The sequence below is a fragment of the Notolabrus celidotus genome, chromosome 2 (genome assembly GCF_009762535.1).
Source record: "Notolabrus celidotus isolate fNotCel1 chromosome 2, fNotCel1.pri, whole genome shotgun sequence".
Classification (NCBI taxonomy): domain Eukaryota; kingdom Metazoa; phylum Chordata; class Actinopteri; order Labriformes; family Labridae; genus Notolabrus; species Notolabrus celidotus.
In genome coordinates, this window is record NC_048273.1 from 20013265 (window position 1) to 20031096 (window position 17832).

General features: G+C 37.9%; 2 protein-coding genes across 2 annotated transcripts; both read left to right on the top strand.

The window, feature by feature from the left end:
* Nucleotides 1–46: 46 nt before the first annotated feature.
* ftsj3 (FtsJ RNA 2'-O-methyltransferase 3) lies at nucleotides 47–7961 on the top strand. Its single transcript, XM_034710579.1, has 21 exons — nucleotides 47–236; nucleotides 393–498; nucleotides 772–818; nucleotides 1367–1446; nucleotides 1601–1700; nucleotides 1901–2095; nucleotides 2180–2295; nucleotides 2512–2616; nucleotides 2829–2929; nucleotides 3059–3139; nucleotides 3246–3404; nucleotides 3664–3799; nucleotides 3932–4122; nucleotides 4262–4385; nucleotides 4537–4618; nucleotides 4923–5070; nucleotides 5180–5265; nucleotides 5471–5573; nucleotides 6808–6991; nucleotides 7114–7208; nucleotides 7325–7961. The coding sequence occupies exons 1-21, from the start codon at nucleotides 170–172 to the stop codon at nucleotides 7593–7595; spliced, it is 2577 nt and encodes an 858-aa protein (XP_034566470.1). The 5' UTR covers nucleotides 47–169; the 3' UTR covers nucleotides 7596–7961.
* A 1082-nt stretch (nucleotides 7962–9043) lies between these two features.
* clcc1 (chloride channel CLIC-like 1) lies at nucleotides 9044–16283 on the top strand. Its single transcript, XM_034710606.1, has 10 exons — nucleotides 9044–9495; nucleotides 9612–9719; nucleotides 10842–10952; nucleotides 11169–11390; nucleotides 12122–12262; nucleotides 12353–12452; nucleotides 13552–13649; nucleotides 14037–14183; nucleotides 14286–14870; nucleotides 15579–16283. The coding sequence occupies exons 1-10, from the start codon at nucleotides 9364–9366 to the stop codon at nucleotides 15675–15677; spliced, it is 1743 nt and encodes a 580-aa protein (XP_034566497.1). The 5' UTR covers nucleotides 9044–9363; the 3' UTR covers nucleotides 15678–16283.
* Nucleotides 16284–17832: the final 1549 nt, after the last annotated feature.

Sequence of the window (17832 nt, forward strand, 5' to 3'; positions counted from 1 at the left end):
GCGCCAGCGTTCAACTTCATTGGTAAAAATCCAACGAAGAAGAAATACTTCCAGTGTGACGTCGAACGTCTGCGCCGGGCTCAGTCGCACGTGTTGTTTTCATGGACGTGTGAGGTTCTTGGCTATTTAAAACAGGGTTTGAATAAAGTGTAAATCCTCATCAACAAACATGGGGAAGAAACTCAAAGTTGGAAAGACCCGAAAAGATAAATTCTACCATCTCGCCAAAGAGACAGGTACGGTATCACTCTCAGTAATTACAACACGTTTAAGATCCTGAAGATATTAGCATTAGCTCCATTACTCTCTTTTTTTTTTACTTAATCTTAACAGTTGTGCCTGAATATGATTTGCATGTGTAATCTTTGTTGTTATCATTCTGCCCTTTTCAGGTTATCGCTCTCGTTCCTCCTTCAAACTCATCCAGCTCAACCGTAAATTCCAGTTTCTACAGAAAGCCAGAGCACTGGTCGACCTGTGTGCTGCTCCTGGAGGATGGTGAGCTGCCTGTCAACACACCATCAAATGTGGATTATATGCCAGACATATCAAGGGTTTAATACAGGGCTGTACTGACTCTGTGACATAGTGGGGCGAACTTTAAACAGTGTAGTGACTCTAGTCGTTGACATCGATATTGAATTGTGTAATATTTCAAATAATCTAGAAAACCCATTTTCCTTTAAAGCTGGTTTTACCCACAATCTAAATGAAATGTATGTGGAATACAAGCAGCACACTAAATACACTAATACCAAAATGTCTTTGCAGGTTGCAGGTGGCATCCAAGTTTATGCCAGTATCAAGTCTCATCATTGGTGAGTTGAATATCATGTTCATAATTATGCCAAAAATAGAAAAATAACATACATCCAGAAAGCCAGAGAACATGATTTTGACTTTTTTTTTTGAAACCCTTCATTGATAATATTAAAAAACAATACAACACTGCTGTCTCAAAATCCATGTAGAAATGCGGATTCTTTCATTTTGTCTTAATATATGCCAACTGACCTTGATTTTATTTATTTCAAGGTGAATAGCTTTGTTTGATTTAGAGAAGCTCTGTTCATTTTTAAAAAAAATATTATTTCTTTGTTTTCATTCATTTTTGTTTAATTGTTATTGTTTTGTTTGTCCATTTGTTAAACCTTGAAATACAGCCATGCAGCTGTGAAAGTGGAAAATGATTAATGATAAAGCTGTATTTTTTGTGGTTATAAACTTCAATAAAAACACTGGCAAAAAAAATAATTAGGCTAAAAAATTGTTTATTACAAAATTCAGATTTTAAATTGAAGACTAATGTTGCAAATGAATGATACACCGCAAAAGCAGTTTTTAAAAAAGTGTTTCCTCCTATTAGGTGTTGACCTGGTGCCTATAAGGCCCATCCCTAATGTGGTGGCACTGCAAGAAGACATCACTACAGATAAATGTAGACAGGTAAGGCCGATGCTTCAGAGTTCTGTCCTTCACATGAGGAAACAGAAGTATTAAGTAAAGTACACAGAATAACCTGTTAGTACCTTTTGTAAGAAATAATAATCAAGAAACAGAGGGGTTTCTCATGGCATTAAACTGGCTCTTCCTTACACAGGCTATACGAAAGGAACTGCAAACATGGAAGGTGGATGTTGTGTTAAACGATGGAGCTCCAAATGTGGGAGCCAACTGGCAACATGATGCCTTCTCACAAGGTAGGTACTACTAAAGTAGAAGTTTTGGAATATATAATGGAAATCACCAGTCAGTCAAAAAAAGTTATACATTTTATGAACAAATATTTCAACTTTTAACTTTCCTTCCTTGTTTAATCAACCTCTAATCTGCCATAAAGGCTTTCATTTTTGCACAATTTCTCAAAATGTGACTTTATTTAATCCTGCTCCTTTTACAGCTCATTTGACCCTCATGGCCACGAAGTTGGCCTGCGAGTTCCTGACTAAAGGTGGCACTTTTGTCACCAAGGTTTTCCGCTCCAAAGACTACCAGCCGCTGCTCTGGATCTTCCAGCAGTTCTTCAAAAAGGTACAGGCCACCAAGCCTCAGGCCTCTAGGAACGAGTCTGCTGAAATCTTCGTCATCTGTCAGGGTCAGTGGTAGCTACTCTCTACAGTTCATTATGAGAAGAACATTTTAACTACATACATCTAAACCATATCATTTTTCTTCCCAGGTTTTCTTGCTCCAGACAAAATTGACAACAAGTTCTTTGACCCCAAACATGCATTCAAAGAGGTGGAGGTGCAGGCCAAAACTGTGAGGGATCTGATGCCTGTCAAGAGGCCAAAGGTATGTACAGTGTCGGATGGTAGAATACAAATTCATGTTGAATGTTTGTTTGATCAGTATAAAACCTGACTTCTTCATGATTTCATGTGATTAATCACATGGTTCATGGTTAAAACAGGATTTGCTGGAGCAACAATATTATGTTTACTCCTGAGCCCACATTGGACTCTGGATGTTGCATCTATGACTGACCAAGCAGCTACTGCTCTTTTACAGGCGGAGGGATATGACGATGGTGATCTGACACTCTACCACAGTTTCACAGTGACTTCCTTTCTGAAAGCTGATAACCCTGTGGACTTCCTGGGAAAAGCAAGTGAGGTGAGATATCCCTTCTTTTTAAACTGGCTACAGGAGGACGCAGAAGGTCCCAACTTATTCTTCCATCTCATGGAATCTGAAGTTCAATATTAATAAATTACAGCAGATATGGATGATACTCCAATCATGACACCAACGTCTATTTACAGAAAGGATCAAGCTGAGGGAAACCAGTCATGCACTGTTATCTTCACTCTGTTGTCTTCACTTAGATTGCCTTTGACAACCCTGAACTGGAGTCTCACCCGACCACCAGCGATGAGATTAAGGAGTGTTGTCGGGACATCAAAGTGTTGGGTCGCAAAGAGCTCCGGTAGGTCATTTTAATCGATCAATTATCCCTGATGTTGTTGTTTTCTTCTAGAAAAAGACACATAATTATAAGTAATTTAAAAATTCATCCTTTTTTGTTTTCTTCTTCCCTCCTTCTTCAAATCTTTAGCTTGTTGCTGAGCTGGAGGTCCAAGATGAGAAGATTCCTCAAAAAACAGAAGTCGCCCAAAGAGCCCGACCAGGAGATCAAGTAAATGCTTGAGCACATCAATATAAAATCACTGAAATAAATGTAAGACCTCGCTTGATTGTGCCATTGCAGATTGAAAGAACAATCCTCTTTGTTTTGTCTTCAGCTTAAGTTCTGATGAAGAAAAAGGCAATTCAGATGAGGAGCCAGAGAAAAGTAAAAAGGGGGAGAAAGAGGAAGAGGAAGAGGAAGGAAAGGAGGATGAGGAAGAAATGGAAAGGAAACTGGCAGAACTGAAAGCTGAGGAGGTGGCTGAGCTCAAAAGGTATGACAGGATTACTTATCTGTTTTCAATCAGTCTCTTATTGTTTGAATAATTTTCTGTTCAAAAAGTACACTCTCAATCCAAATACTAGATTTTGAAGTATTGTTTGCAGAGTGAAGGAGGAGCTCCTTTCCTCTTCTTTGACCTTGTACCATCTTGTCTCTCTGGGCTGCTTAAGTGGAAAGAAAATAACTTTTCAACTAGCTGTTTTATATTTCTTCAGAGAATACGTTTAAATCATTGATTGATGCTCCTGCAGGAAGAAGAGGAAGCTGTTGAAGGAGAAGCGCAAGCAGAGGGAGAGAGTGGAGCTAAAGATGGACCTGCCGGGTGTCTCCATTGCAGATTCAAACGACACATGTATGTTCTCGCTTGCCACCATCAAGAAGCAGCAGGTGAGGAACCACACAGACATACAAACGCAACAGAAGTCAAACCTCCCATTACTTTTTAAGAGCTCGATCATCATTCTTGTTCGCAGCAGTGCTCAGTGCTAATGTTCTCTGGTACTCACTTTTCTCCATCAGGCACTGGTCGACCTATCCAAAGGGGACATGCAGGCAGCAGACGACCTGGCAGATGAAGACGATGACCTGCACCTGTCTGATGAGGAGGATGATGAGGCAGATAAAATGTCCTTGGCTTCTGATTTAGATGATGAAGACATGGAAGAGGTGGAGCAGAGACAGAAAGAGCTAGAGAAGAAAGCACCTAAGAAGTAAGAAGCTAGTTCCACATGAAACATATCTGTTGATGATTTTGTTTCTAACTTTGAAGAAAACAAGACCAAGGTAATCCCCTTAATGAGTCATGCTTTCATTGGTTGTCTTTTAATTATCTTTGTTTCTGTTTTCCAGAGTAAGATTCACTCAAGAAGAAGAGGATGATGATGATGACAAAGGCCAAAAAAGCAGCTTGCTGGTAGAACTAGAGGGAAAGGATGAGAAGAAAGAACGAGAGACTAACCTATGGTTCAGCAAGGTTTGTACACCTTTGCAGCATCTTTTGACAGTCACACATGCTGGTTTTTGATTTGTGATCTGCAGCATCATTCAGTTCGTCAGTGGTCTCTCTGATGGCTTACACCTGCAGCTGAATTAATTTCTGTGCCATCTTTGATCTTGCTCTGTAGGGCATCTTCTCTGAGATTGATCTGGAAGGAGATGCAGAATGTGAGCTCCAACAAACAGAGTGGCTTCAGAAGAAACAAAGTGGTGAGAATCTCAGTCATTTACTCCCAGATGTCTTGAGTCTTTTTCAGGAATTAAACTCTTTCTTTAAGAAATTGCCATAAGGATGCCAGTTTAACTCAGTGGTTAATGTACAGAGGCTATATCCCTTGAAGCAGACTGCCTGGGTTCAAATCGAACCTGCATATCATCTCCCACTTCTAGTGTACTACTTTATTTACTATCCTATCTACCAATGAAGGCATTAAATGCCCCTCCAGGGATAGAAAACCTATGTGAATGTTACTCTCTGGGGACTGTTGGATTGATGGTTATCAACTTTTTATAGAAAAAGGCAAAAAGAGGAAAGCTGAAGATGTCAAAGAGGAGGAGCCAGCAGAGGAGCAGGCTGCTCCACCAGAGGAAGAAAAGGCGGTGCCTTCACTGACTGCTGGAGAGGAGAGTGACAGTGACTCAGACAGCAGCGATGATGAGAAGTAAAACCTCATTTTCTGTGGAATTCCTTTTGTCCTTACAATAAATAATTGGTTAACACCATAAACATCCAAATGCAAATACAAATAGATATGTTTTTTTTTCTTCCAGTGAGATTACCAGGATGAAACAGGCGAAAGGGGCTTCAGGAAAGGCTGATGAGGACGACATCCAGGTTGTTCCTGTAGAGAGCACCAGTGAGTGTCATAGATAGTGTATTTATATTTCAGGTTTTAAACTTTAACAGCTTTATGTACAGAAATGTAAAGTCCAAACAGGATGTCTAGAGTCATCTTGTCAAAATATTAGAGTTCCCAAAATGTCAATAAGCTCTTCTTTATGTGTTTATGCAGCGATAAAACTTGTAACACTGTGGATGTTTGCTGTATCTGTGATTCTCAGGTAAGAGAGCTAGGATCCTGGATGCAGAGGGCCTGGCACTGGGAGCTCAGATCGCTACATCTAAGAAGAGAGCCAGAGATCTGATTGACGGCTCCTTTCACAGGTGTGTGTTTTTTAGTGCGTAGTTTTCATGAGTGCTAACTTTCCTGCTGGTTAAAATGATCTCAAACCCTCAGAAGTGAAAGGGAGATGGTATTTTACATTTTCTCTTAAACAAATCCACAGTCAAAGATTTTTTTTTTTTATAGATATGTTTATTGATTTTTCTTATCCTTTCAAAAACAAGCAACAACACAGGGACAACTCCCTTAAAACAAACAAACATGACAAACAAAATATAAAACAAAACAAAACAAAACAAAACACTCGGCTCACAAATCCAGCACACAATTGACATTTGAGAGGAGACCCGGGTAAGACCTCACCCTACAAACATATGTACATGTTTAGTCCTACACAAACCCCCTTACAAGAACAGAAGAAATGTTCACTCCAATATAGGACATAAGAGAGACATATTCAAGGATTAACTTATGCCACTGTGTTTTATTTCACAGTCAAAGAATTTTAAAAACACATCAGAAATTCGCTGTGGAGATAGCTGTTGTAGTTCATTAAAGTTAGTCATAGAGAAAGCTGTTATAATTTGTTAAAGTTAGCTCTATTTACAAAACCCTGCTGCTGTAAACACCTGCTAGTGCATTAAATGTTATGAGTCGTAAAAACTGTATTTGCAAACAGCTGATTATATTTTGTATCAATAGTCAGTTTGAATATTTTAAAATCATTTTGTAAAATTAAATGATGAGTTCTATGAAGTAAAATGAAAAATTGCATCTCACAACATAAAGAGAATACATTGATTATACATTTGTGCCTGTGGAGCAGGGGTTCCCAAATAGACACAAATAGGGGGTTGTGAGATGTCTTCCAGAAAGTTTTTTTTTTTTTAAGTAATCTAAAAATAGTACATTTTACCCATTGTAGTAAAAAATATTGACAAGAATAGTAGCTAACCTTAAAATAAAACCTTGAAAATAGAAAATGTAATGAGTTTTCTGCCTTTCTTTTTGCCAGATGACTCCTAAGTTTAGGGTTAGTGAACAGTTAATTATCAAAAGCATCAGTAGCAGTAGGTTAATTCATAACTGCACAGGAAACACAGCCACATGCTCATATAGGTAAGGTAATTTTCTGCAGACCAGCTAAATGAAGCCACATTTAATCACTGAGGTACAGTGGGGGTCGCAAGTCTTTGGCACCTATATTTTGGGGGTCACAGGCTGAAAGGTTTTGGAACCCCTGCTGTAGAGCAAGCTGACTGTGTGCTCTTGCAGGTTTGCTAACTCTGAGGAGCACTGGGATGTACCTGAGTGGTTCCTGGATGATGAGCAGAAACACCGGAAGAAGCCAATACCTGTCACCAAGGAGATGGTGGAGGAGTACAAACAGAAATGGAAGGAGATCGATGCCAGGCCCATCAAAAGAGTTGCAGAGGCTAAGGCCAGAAAGAAGAGGAGGGTGAGATTTTAAAAAAAAAAGTTGGAAAAAAAATAATAAAAGGCATTAAATGAATGATTGGATATTCTATTATCATGATATTTGTGAATCTGAATTTGTTTGCTTCTTTGTGACTTTTCCAGATGCTGAAGAAGATGGAGCAGGCTAAGAAGAAAGCAGAAGCTGTCGTCAACACTGTAGACATCTCTGAAAGGGAGAAGATGTCTCAGCTGAAGAGGTATGATGTCATAGCTGCAGGGTTGAATCCGAAACCTAAAATTATGACCGAATATTCGTCTTCACATTGGATAATCTCATCAAAAGTGAAATTTAATTGTTTCATTTTCTGTTCAGTATCTACAAGAAAGCAGGCATCGGGAAAGAGAAGAGAGAAATCACATATGTCGTGTCCAAAAAGGGGGCTGGCAAGAAGGTGAGACGGCCTGCTGGCGTCAAGGGAACATTCAAAGTGGTGGACAGTCGCATGAAGAAAGACATGCGCGGAATGCAGAGGAAAGAACAACGTGCTAATGGGGGCAAAGGAAAGGGTAGCAGAGGCAAAGGAGCACAGTCAAAGGGTGGCAGAGGAGGGATGAAGGGCGGAAAAGGGCGAAAAGGAAGATAAATGTGAGCCTCTAACCCTCTCACAGTCCTGCCTATCAACTGTTAAACATTGCCTGGGCTAATGCCTCAGGTGAGTATGAGGCACAGAGACCAAAATGAACACATGGATGCCCCACATTGGCAACCTTTGCAAAGGTTCCTTGAACTGCTAGAGACTTGAGACACGTTCTGAGGGTTTTTAAGTACTGGTGGTCTGTGTTCGTCTTTCTTAAAGACGTAGGTTATTGGCCTTGAACTCTGTTCGAGCAGTTTCGCTTAACAGCTGAATCACATCTATTATAAAAGTAATAAATGTTATCTCAAGAAATGTTGGTATTGATATTGTAAATATTATATACTCATCTTTACAATAAATGTTTTGTTGAAATAGTGTCATTGATTGATTCATTGAGTCAGTGTACTGAGGTTTGAAAAAAGAATGTAGGAAGGTAAGTTTTCTGGGGTCTATTTCCTGAGGATTTGTGATTGTCATTTTTGTCTGTCTAACTTTTAAACTGCTGCCCATCGACTGCATATACTGTATGCACAAACATACTCAAACATTGGCTGACCTGTGTAACTACTGCACTGGTTGGGTAACAGACATTAATTGGGACTTTGGGATTGTAACTGAGCAGGATTAATAATTCTAAACAATTTAAATTTGTATGAGAAATTTGGGGGATTGTAACAAAACATGCTATATGCTCATCACCACAATCAAGATAAGTAATGGAAAAACCCATGGAAAGGGTTACAGAGTTTATGTATCTTAGGTCATAAATATAAAAGGAATCAGTTTATTCAGAATGTAGAGACTAAATGTAAAACGGTGCTAAAGATGTTGAAATATTTGAAATCAGAAACAAAATCGATAATTTACCACAGAGTAAAAACTAAAAAATCTGGGGTAAAGAAAAATGGTAGAAACTACTACAATATGCAAAAGATGGGCAAATATTTAACCCTCCTATTATCCTTGGGGTCAATTGGACCCCATTCAATGTTTAACGTCTCTAAATTGACGATTAACGTCATTTTGGCTTCATATTTCATGACTTTTCCTCATTTAATGGCGACAACTGGGAAAACATAAAATTAAAATGTTGATATGTTTAGGCATCCGTATTCCTTGGGGTCAATTTGACCCCAGGCTGTTTTGGCTATATAAAACACAAGAACTTTCAAAATTTAACCCACATATGTTTTAGTTGTTTTGGATGGTATTGAGATCATTATAAGATACATTTGTGTGACCTAAAATAAACATAAAGTACCTGAAACATAAACCTGGATAACAATCAGTTCTGGAGGTTTGAATTTCTGGGGTCAAATTGACCCCAAGGATAAAAGATGTTTGTAAATTTGAGGGTAATAGGAGGGTTAAATGAAACTGGTTTAATTTATATGATATATCTCATTATAGACATGGTGCTTCCCCCATCCGATGCGGTAGATGGCAGCACAGAGCCTTTAACGTTGGTGTTTAGTCTTCCACTATAACCAACGAAGAAGAACGTATTTCCGTGTTAGATTCATGTTCTGTAGCCTTTGCGTATTAAATATCTTTAAATTAAAGTTTGAGTCGGTGGGTCCGAAAGAAGCCTTGAGTTATTCTAACTATATAAACAACACGTTATTGATCCCATCTTAATTCAAGCCACCTGTGCTATTCACGTTGCTGACAGTCTTGTTTACATTTACGCCTGCTAGCAAGCTACTTCTACTACTGAAGGGTGTGTTTGGAAATTACTCTTCCAAACAAACCCTCTGTACTTTTTTGTGCCAGGATGCTGCTCATTGTCCTGGTATTGAGCCTGGCATTATCTGCTGCAGGACAGCATGTGGAGGACGACTGGATAGACCCTTATGATATGCTCAACTACGATGCAAGCACCAAGACTATGAGGAAGCCTGCAGAGGTTTGATAATGTTTACATCCTTCACTAAGTACATCTGGAAACGTTTCTAAATGTCTTGAAGCCACGTTGGATGTTTCTGTTGTGACAGTTATTATATGTGCATGCAATCCTTCCAGCCAGCAAACTATCCCAATGTGCCAACCAAAAGAAGAGAGTACAATGAGGATTCAAACCAGGCTGAGCAGATGCAGTGTGACACTCAAGTGAAAGAGCTCCAAAGTCAGGTTGGTGGTTTAAAGGGAAAGCATTTCTTAGAGTTGCCTTTGAGACCGATAGTTACAGAAACAGAAAAGAGACAACAAGGACTGCTATTAAATCGTGTTTGAAGACCAGCTAGAGACCTCATTTCACTGTGGCATAAACTGTGTCTTAATATTATTAGTTATGTACAGTGGTGGACAAAGTGCACAGCTTCATTACTTAAGTCAAAGTATAGATACTCCAGGTCAAATATTACTCCAATACAAGTGAAAGTTGTTCAGTCAGATTATTACTTGAGTTAAAGCACTGAAGTACTTCCTTTTAAAAACACTTAAGTATTCAAAGTAACTTTTAAAAATATCTTAAAACTTTGTATTTTCACAAAGCATGATGGCATTTAAGAATACACAGGAGTACATTCTGTTACATTATGTTTATCTAGAAACCATTGAAATCTCTAAAAACTATACCATGGATTAAAACAGCAACTAAGTTACTCCAAGCACAGACAACTTAGTTTGAAATGTTCATCTGGAATGAAACATACGTTACATAGCTCAACATTCTTTCTCAGGTTGGACAGTGAATGTTTGTATGTTTGTGCAGAGTGAGAAACAGGGAGAACATTTCAAACGATACGGATCATTCTTCATTTAAAAAAACTCTAACACGGGCTGAAGATATGACCATGGGAGCTCATGAGGAGAATTATAGCCATCATTACCACCTCTAAATGAACTGCCTGATCTGAGTGAAATTTGCACTGTGTTTGCTCAACATTCAACCATGGAGACGCACGATATACAAGTACAACTAAACCACTGAGACAAACAGAACTACACAAACACATTTCACTGTCTTAGGAGTCAGATTTCAGAAAAGAGAAGGAAATCCATGAACTGATGTCAAAGCGAAAGTAGTGAGTAACTAGAGCATTGATAGAAATGTAGTGGAGTAAAAAGTACAACAATTGTCTTTTAAATGTAGTGGAGTAAAAGTAATCAGTTCCCCCAAAAAATAATACTCAAGTAAAGTACAGATACTCAAAAATTTTACTTAAGTAACTACTGTACTCAAGTCAATTTACTTTGTTACTGTCCACCACTGGTTATGTATCACAATTGCTGTTCTTTCCTGTTGTTCAGGTTAACGATCTACAGAAGAAAATCACCCTCATCTCACAGCAGCCCACATGCAACCCAGTGTTCAAGCGATTCCTCAGCAGACTCTTGAAAGAGATACAAAGAGTTGGTATGGTAGGTTGTCATTTTACACGTTTTATACATTTAGATATGTGGCTTTGCAATTGTCATATGGCCTGCAATGGTAGTATATCAGTTTTAAATGTGACATCATAAGATGTTTGAAGCTTAACCTTGGTAGCGAAGAAAGTAAGAACACACAATGGTTAACAGAATACATCAGAAAATGGAGCCCTACAGTCTAACACACTTTTCTCTATGTTGCCCCAGCCCAGTGACTCTGTTGACGTCTTTTATGATGCCAAAATCAAACTGTCCTCACAAGCCATGACAGAGATTCAGAAACTTCTGGAGGGTGAGGACACTTGGAGGACAGGAGCTCTGGACAATGCCATCAGTCAAGTACTGGTGGATCTCAAACCACATGAATATGAGGCGTGGAAGTGGCGCTTTGAAGACACATTTAGTGTGGAGCTGGACACACTATTAAAAGTAAGTTCAATTAATTGCAAAATATCTTTGCGTATTCACTTTTAAGATAAGTCAGATGTGTGCTGCTTAAACAATAGACCTTGTCTTCATGTAAACCTGTCTGAGCGGAGAGAAGAGAAGAGAAGAGAATGGTGACAGCAGAATAAAAAAAGAGAGATCATTACATGCAGCGAAACATCCTCAAACTCTAAATAATTTCCTCCAACTTCAATCCAGGTCATGTTTGTAAATGAGAACTGGTCCTCAAACATTTTTTACCTGGTTAAATAAAGGTAAAATAAATAAATAAAAAGCTGAAACTACTAAAAAGTGGCTTCAAGAATTTATGTTCATAAATTCCCACGAGAGCTGTGAGGAAATAAATAACAATTGAATAATAATTGTTTACTATGCTATTTGAACTACGCTTTGTTTTTCAAAGCACTTTGTAATCATTTGTTATTAAAGGTGCTATATAAATAAAGTTATTATTTGTTATTATTATTAACATTACATCATGACACATGAAATAAATACAAAATGCTCCAAAATCAGGTGAAAGAGAGACAAAAAATGTCTGAATTAAAAAGTTGTTTCTATAGAATTCTGCCTCATAACATTGCTGTAAAACAACAATCAACCTAAGGTTATCTCATCTAAGGTTGGCCAACTCTGTGTCAGCCTGTGTGTAATTGAATTCAACCTTGTTCAACCAGTCAAGTTGTACACTGTTCTCTGTGTTTGTATTGCAGATGGGGCTGTTATTTCTCGTCTTAATTGGCATCATATGCACTCAGCTGTGGTCTACAGTGTCCAGGTTTATGCAGTTCCGCAGGATGCTCTTTGTTGGCTTCATCGTCAGTATAGTCTGGAATTGGTTTTACTTATACAAGGTGAAATAGAGGATTTTAATTCTCCCTGACTTTGTTTTCTTTTCTGTCCTTAAATGAAGAATAGAGTTGTAATATCGTTTTGTCTTTCAGACTGAATTTGCTAAGCATCAAAACAACTTAGTGAAGAGTAACAGCAACTATGAGAAATGCACTGGAATCAAGAGTGTTGACTGGACAGATAGCATTAAAGGTAAGCCAATTACGAGTGTGAACATGTATTGCATAATGTTGGCTTGTTGTAAAGAACAATGCATTGCCTTTGTGCTAAAGCTTTCATATTTGTTGCATTGTCTTTTTGATATATTTAGATTAAAAAGCAGAATGTTCTCTACCCACAAAGGAATAATCTAGAATAGCTTGGTGGCAGCAGAAACTGAGACATGTGACTTTCACATTCACGTGAAGAACTTGTTGGAAGATTGTTGTTGTCAACCAGGTCGCCTCCTTTTAGCTCTTCTTTTGTTTCTAATAACTAATGAGGGAAATACCTGTGTCCTCGGCTGCCAAGTGTTAGCCTAGCTATGCTAGAACAATTAAAAAAACCCTCCTATGTCAAATCAAAATAATAAAATGTAGAATGTATCAGTAGGTTGCTTAGCTGGATATCTAATTCCAACATCCTATTTATATTGCTTCTAGTTTGAATAATACACAGGAGTTTTACATGCTAAGATTGAGTAGCCAACACTTGTGTAGAGGCCAAGCCAAAGCTTTAAGCCACTGAGGCGCTGCACCATGAATACCTATTTGACGCGCTGTGAATTACCGTGCTTCATGAATGAAACTCCAAGTCATATTTGCAAGTTGAACTCTCGGTCCGTTTATTTCCGTGATATAAGCTCCAATAGTGTCCAATACATGACATTTCACAGACGAACATACACACATAACTCCTGCAGCACCATGCTGCTTCAGTGGTCAAAAACTGTTTTACCTTTCTGGGCGGAACCCCTGACCATGCAACGAAGGTTCCTACCTTAAATAGGAAATGACCGCCAATAACCCCGTACAACCTTAAATACGGACACTGGTCACACATACATATTCAAATCTGCCTTTACAACTTGTCATTTATACGAAATGTGAAAGAATGAAAACTTTCCACCTCAGTAACAGCCTTATATATTTTTTGACTTTGGCTCCTTGTGTTTCTCTTGATGGTACTTCATTATTGACAGTGATAATAAACTCCTTATTGACAGTGATAATAAACCCCTGCAGACAGACAGGAGTGCACTATTTAGTTGCTTTTCGAGCTACCTCTCCTGACTCTGTCTTCTTTCCTGCAGAGTGGTACAGAAGCACTTGGACCCTTCAGGATGACCCTTGTAAGAAATACTATGAAGTGCTGATTGTCGACCCTTTTTGGTTGGTACCTCCTACAAAGGTGCGTCACTATGATGGTATAATGTAATTGGAGAGCATGCAGTGCCAACATATTACCGTGTATTGGAAACCTAATGCAATAATGACTGATATAAATTGCAAAAAAAAAAACATCTCAAATTTTTAATGCATAATTATATTTAATTAGATTATTGAAGAGTTAGAATGAAACATTTCAAACATACTGGACATGCTTCAATAAGATTGTAGTTTCCATTCAACAACTTTGTGAACATCAATCATGTTATAATAACCTGAGGTTATACTAACCTAGATTGGTAGCAGTTTTCAAAACAAAGTCACAAAATGCTTCCTATAACCGCTGAAAATAGAATATGTGACTCATTCATTTTGTATCAGTGACTAAAGCAACACTCTCTCTCTTTAGGCGTTTGCAGTAACCATAACAACTTTCTTCACTGAACCACTGAAGCACATTGGCGAAGGTATCAGTGAATTTCTCCGAGCCCTTCTCAAAGATCTACCAATCACCCTGCAGCTCCCAGTTCTCCTCACCATTGTGCTCGCCATCGTTGTGAGTCGACTCACCCTTGATAAATCACTTAATGGAATAACACTGCAATTAAACAAAGACCTTTTTTTTATATAAATATATATGTGTTTGCCTCTTTCAAAGGTATTTATGTATGGTGGTGTCAATGCAGCCTTCCAGCATGGCATCACTGCACCTTTCCGCCGCTCTCGAAGGGATCCACCTCCCCCACAGCTTGGACCACGGCGTCACGTCCAGGAGATTGAGGACGCAGACCATCTAGCTGAAGGGGATGCACCTCAACAAGCCCTCAGACATCAAGCCCATGATGCCAGATTACACAGGAATCAGGTTAATCAGAGGAGGCCCAATAGACCCAGGGAGCAGCGAGCCGAAGTGCTCGTGGAGACACTACACACTGCAGGGCTAAGTGACAGTGAGGATGAGACGGATGCTGGGCTGCGCGAGGAGGAGCAGAATCTCTCTACCGAGCCAGATTCTGATACCCAGCAAGAGGCACATGAGGAGATGGTAGAAAGGACGAGTGATAGCAAAGTTTCTGCTGATAAAAACAAATCGAACACTAAACCCACTAAATCACCATCATCTCAGTCTAAAAATAAACCTTTAAAAAGGGGTGAAAGACCAGCTCATGATGAATCCAGCAGAGACAGTGCAGCATCTAGACCTCAACCAGAGGAGAGGAGACCTTCACATAATGATTTCCAGGTGAGTTTTTCTTCAATACATGAAATCTAAATACAACATATCTTTTAAAAAATGTCATTAACTGTGACTAAAGCCTTTAAAGCTCTGTGTTTGTCATGTTTTAATGCTTCAGCATTGCACATGCACTTATGGAATGATGAATGTTCACGCGCAGCATAACTTGATTGGTAAATAAGTACAATATTCTATTTTTTTGACACATTGTCATTTGTGTTCAATTTCACTAATGTTTGGATTAGCGCTGTTTAGCTTGTCTTGTGTTTGCACAGTATCCTGTTGATAGAAAGCCTAATATGTATATAATCATACAAAATATAAACTCAGTGGATTTCATGTGAGATGTCATGCTGATGTGTGAACTTGATGACGTCTGAAATCTGATGGCACTAGTCTTACATAAGCTGTAAATTAACTATGTTGTAACCTTTTGTGATTAACACTGTGAAACAATTGAATACGTTTTAATGCCATTGAAGGCTTTTATCAGCAAAACATCACTTTCTATAATTTTGTGTCAGTCATGACAACTTGATTATTGAAATTAGTAATATACTCAACTCCATCATCGTCTTATTTGATTTTTACCAATCTGATATACAGAGGAGAATGTTTTATTGATTTAAATATTTCTTAATGTTTATTTCCTGTACTTCAGTTCATGAATGTGATGTTTGCTATACATTTCTAATGTAAACCTTCTCGCCACAGGACCAGCAAGCAGAAGACAAGACCCCCTCTGTCTCACGGACACATGTGGAAACTGTTGGAGTTCCTGTTCAGGAGTCCTCTTCGACATTAGCAGATTAGCCAGATTCCACATCAGTCAGAGTGGATCCAATACTTTGATCATGCTTGATGCTTTTTGCTGGACTGCGGAATTGATGACGGGAGGATAATGTTTTGACTGATTTACAGACATTGTTTACATGTGGATGTACATGTTAAAAAAACTTGATGGATTTAGTGTTTCATATGACTTTATCCTCACTTATGTGCTTGTAAACTTGTAGTGCCTTCCCTCAGCAGGGCCTCCAGCCAATACTGCTTCTTTTCTGCTCATTATCAACTGCATATCCTCAGTTACAATGAGCAAAACATTTAATTTTGCACTGCACAAGTGTCAGGAATAACAGAAATCTTCATAGATTCAGGGCATTTAGAACCGTTGAAGTATTTAATTACTCATGTTTTTTTTTTCTTTTTGTTAAGTTGAAATATATACTCTGAATTTGTAATATAAAAAAGGGAAAAAGTATTCCTCAATGCTGTCATTTTTACAGTAAGATATTTTTGTGTCTGTCAACAATTTATGTATAAAAGTTTTGTAATAATGCTGAGCAGCAGCTACGAATAATGACAAATGGCAAAGTAATGGGTATTTATCAGTAAAACAATTAAATGACAATGAATTTGTTGTTGTGTGTGTAGTTACTCAGCAGAAATCAGACATACATATGATCTAGGATTAATGCCTTATTTATTTTTGCATATTAATGAGACACAATCCAAAGATATACAAAACCTCACTCCAAAATTGAAACTGTACTGCACTAAAGCTAGTGCTGTCTGTGAAACTTGTCACTTAAATTGTAAGTGAAAGAATACAGAAATAGAACTTAGGCCATAACTTGGTTTATTAGGATTAAAAAACGGGAGTACTCAGTTTAACTAGATATAAATATGTATGTTCTTTTAAAAGACAAATTGCATTGTGTCTAATACTCAAAATAAAACAACTCTTCTTAGAGGCCAAAATATTGGAATTTCCCTATTAAAGAGTTATTCCTTAAAAAAATTAACTAACATTTTGCAAAAAATAAGGCATTCAAGGAATTTATTCTTCATCTAATTAACCAGGTTAAACTTGCTGTTGGTAGTTGTGATGTAAACATCAGTTTGGAGAGAGATTTGGAATGTCAGCACTACCCCTCCCCACCAGATTTTGCCTACTTGTACACATTCTATGAGGAAGTGGTGCCGGCTTCCCAGCCAATCAGGATGACGTGAAAGGGACCGCAACGCGACCAATTAGGACAGAGGGTAGGAGAGTAGCTCTGATTGGTCCATGATAACAGGAACCAGGGGAATAATAACATTGCTTGATAAAAAGGCTTTGGAAAACACAAATTTCGTCATAATCTCAAATAACTTCAATTACTGATGAGTACCGATGGGTATTGTGACTTTTTTCCAAACCCAGCACAAAAAGTATTGTTTTCTACCCCAGTCCTACCAACTGCACCTTTAAACGTTATGTACAGAAATAAAGTAATCAACTGATATGTATGAGGTTGAAAATAGAGGCCCTATGCATCACTCCCTGTTGTACCCCCTGTTGTAACCTGGTGTTTAATGTGTTTAATTGTACAGAATCTCTGCAGCACTGGTTGTTGAGGATTTATAATCCTGATGATTTTCATTATTTTTCTACTTTAATTGTATTTAAAGTCCATGTGAACATCTTATATTGTGTGTATTGTTTTGCACTGTTTGTATAAAAAGTAAAAATAAAATGTTGGTTAAAAAAAATGAATAAATAGATAAACAATAGAGTAAAAAAATGAGTGTTTTGGTTCCTTCATATAAAAATTAAGGTCAAATTACTTTTTTATTATTATTCTGAGAAAAATGTCAGAATTCTGAGATTAAAATCAGAATTCTGAGAAAAAAAATCAGATTTCTGGTGGATTTTCAAAATAAAAGCCGTCGGAAATATAAAAATGTGCCTGGTAATTATATATTTGGCATTACAATAAATCCTAGTCTCCACTGATATTTTCTTGATTCAGACTGAAAGCAGAAAACCTCACAATGTGATGCTGCCAGATAGGCTACAGCTATACCTGATTTGGAATTTCAAAATAATAGCCATTGGAAAAGTAGCATATTAGTGATAATTTTGGGAATTTTCAAAGTGAGATTTTTTTTTAAATACCCTGTTTCCACTGATTTATTTCAGTTC

What these genes read in the sequence shown, in the direction of transcription:
- ftsj3 (XM_034710579.1), top strand. Translation starts at nt 170, where the DNA reads ATGGGGAAGAAACTCAAAGTTGGAAAGACCCGAAAAGATAAATTCTAC. An exon ending in TGCCTGTCAAGAGGCCAAAG is followed by an intron (nt 2,296 to 2,511) that starts GTATGTACAGTG and finishes GCTCTTTTACAG; the next exon opens with GCGGAGGGATATGACGATGG. An exon ending in GAGGTGGCTGAGCTCAAAAG is followed by an intron (nt 3,405 to 3,663) that starts GTATGACAGGAT and finishes ATGCTCCTGCAG; the next exon opens with GAAGAAGAGGAAGCTGTTGA.
- clcc1 (XM_034710606.1), top strand. Translation starts at nt 9,364, where the DNA reads ATGCTGCTCATTGTCCTGGTATTGAGCCTGGCATTATCTGCTGCAGGA. An exon ending in ATTGGTTTTACTTATACAAG is followed by an intron (nt 12,263 to 12,352) that starts GTGAAATAGAGG and finishes TTTGTCTTTCAG; the next exon opens with ACTGAATTTGCTAAGCATCA. An exon ending in CTGGACAGATAGCATTAAAG is followed by an intron (nt 12,453 to 13,551) that starts GTAAGCCAATTA and finishes TCTTTCCTGCAG; the next exon opens with AGTGGTACAGAAGCACTTGG.